Source organism: Volvox carteri (genome assembly GCF_000143455.1).
Source record: "Volvox carteri f. nagariensis unplaced genomic scaffold VOLCAscaffold_31, whole genome shotgun sequence".
Lineage (NCBI taxonomy): Eukaryota > Viridiplantae > Chlorophyta > Chlorophyceae > Chlamydomonadales > Volvocaceae > Volvox > Volvox carteri.
Genome location: NW_003307574.1, coordinates 120,432 through 131,279, shown reverse-complemented (window position 1 = coordinate 131,279; position 10,848 = coordinate 120,432). Strand labels below are relative to the sequence as shown.

At 59.2% G+C, this 10,848-nt stretch overlaps 2 protein-coding genes across 2 annotated transcripts in view; one reads left to right on the top strand and one right to left on the bottom strand.

Annotated features, from left to right (window-relative positions):
- Window positions 1–4,423, bottom strand: part of VOLCADRAFT_93324 (uncharacterized protein) — a gene marked incomplete at both ends in the record, with an annotated part of 12,945 nt that extends 8,522 nt beyond the window's left edge. Inside the window, 7 exons of the mRNA XM_002952575.1 lie at window positions 438–487; window positions 641–833; window positions 1,112–1,421; window positions 1,546–1,581; window positions 2,034–2,153; window positions 2,717–3,083; window positions 4,353–4,423. Of these exons, the coding sequence (XP_002952621.1) occupies window positions 438–487; window positions 641–833; window positions 1,112–1,421; window positions 1,546–1,581; window positions 2,034–2,153; window positions 2,717–3,083; window positions 4,353–4,423 (1,147 nt within the window). The remainder of the gene's footprint in view (window positions 1–437; window positions 488–640; window positions 834–1,111; window positions 1,422–1,545; window positions 1,582–2,033; window positions 2,154–2,716; window positions 3,084–4,352) is intronic.
- Window positions 4,424–5,678: 1,255 nt separating this feature from the next.
- VOLCADRAFT_118109 (uncharacterized protein) overlaps window positions 5,679–10,848 on the top strand; it is a gene marked incomplete at both ends in the record, with an annotated part of 7,220 nt that continues 2,050 nt past the window's right edge. Inside the window, 6 exons of the mRNA XM_002952643.1 lie at window positions 5,679–6,678; window positions 6,766–7,006; window positions 8,408–8,602; window positions 9,806–9,944; window positions 10,044–10,126; window positions 10,647–10,761. Of these exons, the coding sequence (XP_002952689.1) occupies window positions 5,679–6,678; window positions 6,766–7,006; window positions 8,408–8,602; window positions 9,806–9,944; window positions 10,044–10,126; window positions 10,647–10,761 (1,773 nt within the window). The remainder of the gene's footprint in view (window positions 6,679–6,765; window positions 7,007–8,407; window positions 8,603–9,805; window positions 9,945–10,043; window positions 10,127–10,646; window positions 10,762–10,848) is intronic.

Sequence of the window (10,848 nt, the reverse complement as noted above, 5' to 3'; positions counted from 1 at the left end):
ACGGGGCAGCAATAAGTTACAAGGAAACGGACCAATGACGTGAGGCTGGTTTCGGATGGAGGTTGAGGAAGCGGAATAGGTTGGGTGCGAGAGAGGGGAGAGGTGTGTGTGTGTGGGTGGGGTGGGGGAGGGGCGGGGGAGAGACGAAAACCACGAGCGAGTAAAGCTGCTGCCAAGAAAAAAAGAGTGCTACGGCCGATGTACAGGACGGTAGCAGACAACTGAGGAGGGGGGAGGGAAAGCGTGGAGCTTGTGTCGCCCGCGTGACAAAACACGTCCACGGGGGCCATGGGTTCTACACATCGCCGTACACATCGCATGCAAACACACAAAAACACACGTGCGGTTCGACCCCCCCCCCTTCTCCCCCGTCTGCTCCCATGACGTCCCTGCCTGACCTCCGTCCCTAACCGCTCTCATCCCTAACAACAACTCACGTTGCGAAGACCAGAAACCGGGCAAGTGCCGCCAGCGTGTACGACGGGAACTGTGCCACGTAGCGCAGCGCCGCGGGGTGACTTGCATTCAACCTGCCAGGGTCGCGTATTCGTGAGCGGCGTGTTGTTGTTGTGTGTTTGTGTGTATGTGTATGTGTTGTTGTGTGTGTTTGTTTGCGGGTGTGAGTGTGCCCCCCTCCCACCTGTGGTGAAGGTAGTGCGGCAGCTCATTGAGCTCTCGTATCCTCCACTGGGCCAGTCCCGACCAGCGCCTGGAGCCCAGCGCCCCCGGGTGGTGGTAGAGCCGCTCCGCATTGCGCATGAAGAAGTAGGCCAGCAGGAACATGAACAGGAAGGGGGACAGCAACACATTGGCGCACGCGACCGCCCGCAGACCTGTGCAATAATGCGAGGGAAAGGAGGGGGAGGAGAGGGGAAGTACTTTGGGTTTTGGTGACACGTGTGTGTTTAGGAGGGTGTGTGTTTGGTGGTCGTACGTTCGAAAACACACATACACATACACATGCGCACGCACATATATACGCACATACATACACGGCCTCAATCTCTCCATCCTTCTCTGCCAAACAAAAGAATTAATTGGAAAGACAGACAGACAGACAGACAGACAGACAGACAGACAGACAGAGACACACACACAGATCCCGACTTACGGCGCTTCAGAGCAGCCACATCCGAAAACTCAGGTCGTATTCGGAACCGGTCATCGAACATGTGGTCCAACACGCACCACCGCAGGTTCCACTCCAGAGTCTTGGTCAGCAAGCGCCCGCCACAGCAGCCAGCACCGCCGCCGCCGCCACCGCCGCCGCCTGCCGACCCACCCCCCCTGCTGGGCCCCCCGCCACCAAAAAGCCGCAGTACGGCGCCCAGGACTCGCTGTACGGCCAGGGGTGCGTCGGCAGGTGGCTGGAGGTGCAGCTGCAGTACGTTTCGGTTGATCATCGCGATCAGGTAATTATCCTGCGGGGGGAACGGGGGGTGGGGAGGGACGGGTGTGCGGGTGGGGGTGGGGGTGTACGGAGGGGTATGTGTGTGTGGAGGGGGGCCCAAACATGGCCCTAAAAAACCCAAAAAACACCATTACGTGCCGCCAGTTGACAGCGGCGTAAGGAAACAGGAGCTGCGGGGCGAGGGGACGAGGGGGGACGAGGGGGAACGAGGACGGCTAGGTCAGCCAGGTCAAGTGCGCGCGTGCGTGTGTCCGGTGTGTGTATGCGACGCGGCCCGGGCGGGGGGGGGAGAGGGGTACGACCACGGGCAGACGAATAACGAAAAGAAAACACCAAAAAAGACGGATACTCCCGGGTAGACCAAGAATGTGGTTTGACAACAAAGGGGGAGGGGGAGGGAAGTGGGACCATCATATGGTGCCAGGAAACCGGAAATAAACACCCGGGGTCGTCCAAAGTTTGGAACTACCTCGTGAGTCCTAAACTAGAAGAGGGGGGGAGGCAGGGTGGGTGGGTGGGTGGGTGGACCCCCAAAACCCGCCCCCCATCACTTTACTCCCTAATGCAAGCGCCGTACATATCCGCATCAACCTCTTTTAACCGCTTCTAACCGCCGCCTCACCTTCCGCATAATCCTCGACACGATGTGCAGCTCGTCCAGATCTCTCGCGATGCACAACCGAGTAGTTCGTTGTACGAGAACTAACCGATGAACCACCTCGGCCCAGGTCATAGTGACCACCTGGACGAGAGTGGACATACATACATACATACGTATGTGCGTGCTGTGTTGAATTGTGACCGACACGTCGTCAGGCGACTGGGGCATTATCCAGTCTAAAGACATGCCCACTTGGCCACCGCCCCACCGCCCCACGCAGACACATACACATACACACACACACACACTGCGGCGATGTCCCTTCCCAACAGAACGAGTACTCCTACATACATGCATACGCGCAAGCCTTTCCCCCGGCCCCCATACACGTTCCCAACTCAAACCCCTACCGTGCGTTCCCCCCTTCCACCCCTCTGAGGAGCAGCTAAACAGCCCAGCAGCAGATGAGCATATAAATTAGTAACAATTGGGAAGCACACACACACACACACACACACACACACACACACACACACACACACAAACCCCTGCACCCCCAATACCCTCTTCCATGTCCCCCAACCCACCCACAGCCATTTCACACCCTCCTCACCCAATCATTCCTCCACATCTATCCACACATATATACATACATAACATGCATCTGTCCGCACACGTACATCCATACATACGCACATACATACCTTGCCCTCGCTAATGCCCAACTTGCTGGCCATGAAGTGCGACACCTCCCGCATGTCCCGTACATCCATCACGTAATGCGCCGCCGTCCAGCCAAGGTACACCACGCATACGGCAATGTACGACACTGCCAGCATGTCCGACGCCACGCCCCGTCCCAACAGCGGCCGGCGGTCCAGCGCCACAGCCGCAAGGTCGCAATCGCCGCCGCCGCCGCCGGCGGCCCGCGGTGCCAGGCACTCGGCATGCAGCGCTCGCCAGTCGACAAAGAGCAGCAGGAAGGTGGAGAATGCGGCGGTGGAGGAGAGGGCGAGGAGGTTGAGGGCCCCGGCCAACAAGATGGAGCTCAGGCCGCGTTCGTGCCAATATCTGCCCCGTGTGTGTATGTGTGTGAGGAGACGGGGGAGACGGGGGAAAACGGAGGGGGGAAGTTGACTGCAAGGTATGTGCAACACTTTTACAAAGCAACAGTAACAATATTTACAGTATCAACGACTAAGCGGGGGAGAAATCGTATGTTGGAAGGGGAGCATGTGCAGAAGTCAAGGATGCGTTTGGAAAAGGGGGGGGAGGACAAAGCGGCCGGAACAAAGGGTTAGTTACTCGGCAGTTAGCTAGCGCACAAGCACACACACGCACATACACATACACACATACACACACACGCGTACATACGTACATACGCACCTGTACACGCGAGCGAAGAAGAGGTCCAGGTTCGCAATCGCCGCGAATTCGTAGCTTTCACCTCCCGCCAGGAGGGGGGTCTCCAAATGCAATGTCGCCTCGTCTTCCATCTCCGCCACGCTGTAGATACAGGTGCATGTGCGGGACATGTGCGGGACACGTGCATGCATTCGTGCCCACGTGCATGCAGGCATCCATGCACAGATGCATACAGACAGACAGGCAGACAGACACGCAGACATGAAAGCGGCGGGTCAAGCGAGATTACGAGTTTGACGTACATGCATTGGGGTATGAATTAAATCGCAACTAGAGCGGCATCGCTCTAGTGATGACTGAGGGACTCTGTAGGATGTAGGAGGGATGACAGATAATGTGAACGGAACAAAGGAAGGTGCGGGCGCTTCCACCTTGTGCCGCTTTCGCCGCGCGTTTTGTAAGAGGGGATTAGGGGAGTTGACCACGGCCGTGCGGAGGAAAGGGTGCTCCTCCAGCAGTGCTAAAGAGGTAAGTGGTGTATTGAGGGTTGTTGCGGGTAAAAATTCGCAATGTTCTTCGTGCGGGCTGTTCCGCGCGGAGAGTTACCGCTAGCCCTGCCAGTGCGTGCCATTGCAGTGCCGGGTACACTCTCTAGTCAGCAATGCGCAGGCCGGATGGAAAAAAGATAAGGTCTTCGTATATTTATCGTATAGGAGCAAAGGACCAAACGCAGACATGGATTGTGATAGGAAGGACAACATCAAAGGCCTAGGCAATGCTTTGGACTATGGAAAGCCATTCGCTACCCAATGGTTTTTGTCCTTTATGACTGGAAAGTGCATGAAGGTTCCCTTTACTACGTGAACGGACGGCAAGGGTTTTGCGTCCAAGGAAGAAAACGTCAAAAAAGAAGCGCTAGCTGATAATGAAGTTTCCCTTACTTTTCAGATAGCTTCTGAAGCACAAATATACCTTGGTAGGGTGTAGACGCCATGAAAACCGTTGTTAGAGAGCTCCTGCTCCTGCTCCCGAGGCAGGCGCATGAAATACACCTAATGAAGTGATAAACGGAGAGTTGAGTGCATCGACGAGGACGCGGCGGTATTTTATTGCCACGTCGACAATTCCAATGAGCAAATATGGATGCACTATACGATGGTATAGCAGCAGTAGCTAATACAGCGCCTATCCTTCGACTCTCATCGTGAGCAAGCGGTTGGAATATCATGCAAGACTGTGGCCGTACTGGTTTCGGGGTGATGAATTGCTAGGTCGAATCCCCTTTGTAACATGCCATGTGAATCTGGCGCTGTAAGACTGAAGGTGCAGAACTCCCAGGACGCGCCTAACCTTGTATTACCAACGCACGCCGTACACGACTACGGCATGTACAACACCCTCATTTCGTGACGAGAAACCAACTTAATGCAAATGTGCCTACGCCTATTGACACGGTGCCATCAAAACGCGGCAACTTCGCACGGCGCTCTTTCAAAGCGCGTGCAAGGCGGCTTTCAAGTGAACTACCACCTGTGCGCTGCATTAACTTTTAAGAGAATCGAGGTGCACGTATACACTATATCGAGGTGCACGCAATATACACTGTATGTACGGGTTCTACCACACGTAAGCCGCCGGTTCTTATGGCTTACCGGCAGTAGTATGGAGGGTTATGGCAATCTGAATCGCTTTCGTCACAAGGCGTAGAGTGATTTGCTGACATCACATGTGTCCATGGCATACATGGCACGTCCCGGCTTTAAGGGAGATTGTACCAGGATAGGAAATGAATGGTCGAACTGCCCTAATAGTGGGTTCAGGTGGGGTGGTGTTAGTCCTTTCGTAGACTAAGGTATGCAGCTTTATCCCAAAGCCTCGATATGATCCAAAATGACCTCTGCAATTGTGGAAGAGGCACAACTGTAGGGTCATTCCAACGAACGCAGTACGACAGCAGCATCGCCAAAACGTACTCGGCTTTCCTGTATAAGTCCAAGAAGAATAATGCAAATACCAATTGATTTTTGTTTTCCCTGTTTCAACAATTTGCTTCTGCTTTTCACATATCACATGGCATGCTGTGCTGTGCATTTGCTTTGTCATGTACGATACACTAATGGATGCACTATGCCTAGAGACATTCCGGACTGCTGTGGCATTCAATAAAAGTTACACTACACACTTTGGGATCTATACTTGATGCGGCCGCGCTGAAAGCCTCAAGACAACGGTATGGAGGTTGATGCAGCAGCAGAACGACCGACCTTGCTTCATAACAATTGCTATCTCGTAGAAGCGATGTCACCAACCCAGCAATCAGCAGGGGCACAGGCGCACAGAGTCATCTCCGGCTCCTCCAAGTCTCCATGCCCAGTGCCCGGCGTCGCTAACAGCCATGCCCCGCTGAACCTCAACGGAACTGTATCTGGTAGAGGGGTGGCTGAGAAACTCTGTGATGACAGCGACAGGCCCCCGTATGTGGAAGTAAAGCAGCTCCAGGGACAGATGATACGGTTGCCACTGCCGCAGCCGACTTTTTCACCGCCGCAGAGACCTCTACGGCCGCCGCCAGCATGTCCGAAGCTACATCTATCACAGACGCAGCTACAGCCACAACCATCATCGCCTCAGCAGCAGCAGTCGCAGCTACTGCAGCTCCATCAGCAACCGCTGCAGCAGGAGTCCCATTCACAGCCTGACAGTCATTACACCGAGGAGGAAGACGCGGAGGAAGAGGGCGCGGATGAAGAGGGCGCGGAGGCGGAGGACCACCCGGGGGTTGGCGGAGAGCTGAGGGAGCAGAGGGATGCCGACCTCCGGCCAGTACGGCAGGAGGCGGAGGCGCAGCAAGACTGCGGCGGACAGGGCAACCAGAGCGAGGTCGAGGTCGAGGTCGAGGGAGTGGCTGTGGGACAGTGGCGGCCTCAGCCGCTCGCTGATCACGGTGCTCGCGGGGGGACGGATCCGGCCGCGGCCGCCGTGTTCGGGATCGGGGGCACACCGGCTGCGGAGCACGGGTCTGTGCTGAGGCAACAGGGGCCCCGAAAGGTCCAAAACAACGGACGGCTGCGCCGCCTTACGACAACAACATCGCCGCTCGCATCCGCCCTGACTCTGCAGCAGGGGGACTTTTTTCCCAGTCTACCTCCTCGCGCTGCGGCCGTACGTGCCGCCGCACGCATCGTGAAACAGAGCACCGGCACGTGCTCGCAGCTCCCAGCCGGAGCGTCAGTCGGTGCGGCGGGGATGGAAGTAGCAGCAGCACCAGCAGCACCAGCAGCAGCGGAGAAACGGAAAGGTGGGGAAGGGCAGCAGCACGGTGGCAGACCCGCTGCCGCCCCCTCCTCTGCCCCCCGCTGCACCTCCTGCGACATCCCGCACCGAGACCGACCCGGGCAACCCAACGGCTTCTTCGCGCGCGGCTCCCGCGCCTACACCTGCAACAGCTGCTGCCTGGCGAACAAGAAGAAGCTCGGGTTCTACGGACCCCCGGGGACATCCTCCCTGGAGCAGGCGGGGGGCAGGGAGTGCCAGGAGTGCCGTACGACAGAGAGCTCACAATGGAGTGCTCACGCTGCCGTACTAGGAGCTTACGTGTGCGTGCGGTGCCATGGGAGGTGGAATCGGTACGGGTCGTATGGTGGCAGGGGGGCAGTCGCTGCAGGGAGCTCCGCAGCAGCGGGCGGAGGTCGTGCTGCCAGGCGAGCGAGCACAGACCGAGCACCGCGGGCCGTTGAGTTGCGGGCGGAAACGCGCCCTTTCAACCCCAAGTCATCGAGAGCACCGCTGCCGAAGGCATCGTCTCGCGGCCTGGTGGCTGAAGGCGGGTCCAAGGCTAAGCCCGGTCGGACCACACCGCGGGGCAGGCAGCCGGGGAAGAGGCGCGGGGCGGCCGCGGAGGGGCTCTCCCCGCCTGGCACTACTACTACTGATGCTGCTGCTGCTGCCGCTGTTGCGAATGAGCCACCGAGTACGAGGGCTAAGCGGCATCGGCTGCTCCTGGAGGAGGAGGAGGAGGAGGAGGAGGAGGAGGAGGACGGCTGGGATGGGCCACCCGCCGGCACCGCAACGGCGGCGGCGACGCCATTAAAGCAGCAGCCGTCCCGCCGGCAGCCGCAGCAGCACGGGCGACCTGGGCGCCAGAGGGTGGCCCGCCGGGAGCAGCATCAAGGACCGGGGGAACCCGGTTCGTCAACCGGTGGGGTGTCGGAGAGAGCGGTGGGAAGTAGCCGAGAGGGGGAGGGGGAGGGGGAGGGGGGAGAGCTAAGGGCGTTGCTAGCTGGAGCTCGCGCGCTCAGCGCGGCAGCAACAACTAAGGAGCATGAGGAGGAGGCGGAGGAGGAGGAGGAGGAGGTAGAGGTCATCTTCATCGACGATAGTGACGATAGTGGCAAGGGCGATGTGGAAAGAAGAGCTTCCGAGGAAAAGTCCGCTTCCTCTTCTTCCGGTAATGATGACGATGGCGATAACGTTCCCATTGCGGCGCTTGCCGTACGACTTACCAGCGCTCAGGTGACTGGCCGCCGAGGGGCGGGGGGGGGACAGCCGCCGCACCTTTCCTCCCACTCGCAACTTCGCATGCATGCCCCGGGCCTTAGCTCCGGCGGCGGCGGTAGAGGAGCTATTGCTGCTGCAGCTGCTGCTGCGGCGGCGGCGTCCCGTGAACAGCCGGCAGTAGCAGCGACAACTGACGCAGCCCGCTTGCTGCTCGGGGTCCCGTCGCCAGCAGCAGCTGCAACGGCGTTCCCCGCCGCTGCGACGACGGCACCCCCCGCCAAGCCCCTGGAGCGGGGTGTAGCGCAGACAGTGACGGCGGCGGCTACTGCTGCTTTGTTGCCGCCGCCGTCACTGTCCGCGGCGGCGGTAGTTACAAAAGCGGCGGCGGGGGCGGCGGCGGCAAGTCGTCGTCCTGGTCAGGCGGAGCAAACGCCAGGCTTAGGGCAGCATCAGCATCAGCAGTTGCCATCGCAGGCGCCGAGCCAAGTCCTTTGTACGACCTGTAACACGCCCTTCCAAGGCCGCTGCAGGCATGCCTGGGGCTTCTTCGCACACGGCACACTGGCGTACACTTGTAACAGATGTTGCCTGAAGAACAGGTCGATGTTCGGCTTCTACGGCCCGCCGGGCACACGTTCCTTAGAGGCGGCGGGCGGGCGGGAGTGTGTCGAGTGCGGCGCGCGCCAGACCCCGGAGTGGCGGACCCATCGCGACCTGCTCGGCCGGTACCTGTGCTCTAAATGCTCCGCCAAAGACCGGGCAAGGCAAAGGAGGCTGTCGAAGGGAAAGGAGGGGCAAAGCAGTGGCCAGGTGGAGGAGGAGGCGTTGGAGACGGGGGAAAAGAAGCGGCGGCGGCGGCAGCAGCAGCAGCAGCAGCAGCTTCACCCCGGGCGCGGCGGCCGCCGAGAAGAAGAGGAGGAGAAGAAAGAGACGGAGGAGGAGGAGGAGGACGAGGAGGAATTGGAGGGCGGGGACACTGGACGGCGGCCTTGCAAGGAGAGGGAGAGGGATATGGAGAGGGCAGGGCATTGCGACGCGGAACAGCCGCCAAGGAGCAGGAAGCGGCCGTGGCAAGTGGTCGTGGCAGCGGCTGGAAGGGAGGCGGCCACAGCAGCAGGAGCTGAAAATGGACTCGGTGGACTCACAAATGAAGGTGAAGGGAGGAAGTTGTTCCATAGGGCTGAGGGGCCCCATGTCTTGGTGTTTGCGCTTTTTCCGGCCCTCGTGCTGGATGGGGGAGCGGTTTGCTGCTAAGCGATTCTGCGGACGAGGGGAGAGGACGTTCAAGGATCAGTACTGCATCGCACGGCACTGTACGACAGCTTACATCCGTACTACTTCGCTGCGGCGCGCCGCCGCGCGGATGGGCGAGGAAGACAGGACTGCTCGGCGGCGTATGGTCCTGGGACGTGGTGCTCTGTGTCGCATGGTGGCTGGTGTGCCGGAATGAATTTAGTGATATAGTGGTATCATATAGCATTAGCAGTATTAGTATTAGGGCTTTAATGGGTTTAGTTACATCGGAGCCCGAACGAACGGCTCGGGCTCATCCTGCATGCTGGGGTTCCTCATTAAATTTATCGTAGTTATCCCATAAAAGCTGTCCGAGGCTAGTAATACCAGTAATTGGTGTACGTGTTTCGTGTTCTAGGTTTCGTAAAAGCTCATTTTCATGTATGACCCGGACGATACCCGGCATCAGGGGAGCCTCGGGATGGGATTTCCTGTTCAGTGGTTGGCTGAAGCGTGGGCGGGTGGATGGACGGATGAATGGACGCCCGTGGGATGCCCATGGGTCACTGGACGACTTGTTACGTTGATGAACCCGCGCAGGCGACCAAGGCCAAGGGGGTATCGCAGCAGCGAGTGCGAGGGCAACGACGACGACGGCGGATGATGATGATGATGCCGTGCCGCAACGGCCGCAGGATGGCGGTGGTGGCTATGCTTCGCAGGGCCAGCGGTGGAAGCGGCGGAGGCGGCGGCTGGCAGACGGCGGCGCTCCCGCAGAACTGGCTGGCCATGCCGCCGCCGCCGCTGCTGCCGCCGTGCCGTACTGGCTCTCGAGTGAGTTGACCTTGGGAGAGAACGGCGACGCCGCTGCTGCTGCTGCTCCTGCTGAGGCTCGAGCTGAAGGGGGAGTGTTGCCATCGCTGTCGCCGCCAGGATGTCGCGGTGATCGTCCCGACCCGCGGGTCGTTTCCCACTGGATCCAGCAGCTGCATGACAAGGTGGTCGCGCTGTGCGAGGTGGGTAGCGGCGCTTGAGTATGTGTGTATGTATGTACGTGTGTGTGTTTGCGGCTGTGTGTTTTACTGTTCGTCGCCGCGAGGAAAGGAAATGGCGAGGTGGAGGAGGGCGGTACACGAAGCGGCAACAAATAAGTGCCCGAAGAACCTAGTCCAGCAGTGTGGCTGTGTGTGCGTGCGTACGTGCGCGAATTTGCCGTGAACCTCTGGACCCTGTGCGGGAGTTGCAGAAGATGTTTTGAGACTAACAGTCCAAGCACGGTCCGAACGATTTCAGCCAAAGAGCTCTCTCTCGCTCTCTCTTTCTCTCTCTTTCCCCCGCCCTCCTCCCCCTTTTCCCCAATCTGGAAGCAACCGATCGCGGCGGCTCCCCGGCTCCCCGCCGCACAGAGCGCTAGGGAGTACTGTACGGTTCCTTCTGGATGCAACTCCCCACTTTGGCGGTTCGGTTGAGATCGGGTACTTGGGTGTACGGCACATTCCGGCACACACATACACACGCACACGCGCATGCGCACAGGTTGTCGAGGGGGACCTGCTGCATCAGGCCCAGCTTCTGCCGCCCGAAGGACGTGGAGGAGGAGGAGGAGGTAGAGAAGGAGAAGGGCAGTGGCGGCAGCGGGCTCCTGCTCAACGTGAGGTCGCTGGAGGTGGCGGTGGCTCGGGCCCTGCGGGTCATCGAAGTGCTCTGGTGGGCCCCTGAGGAGGGTGGGGATGGGGGA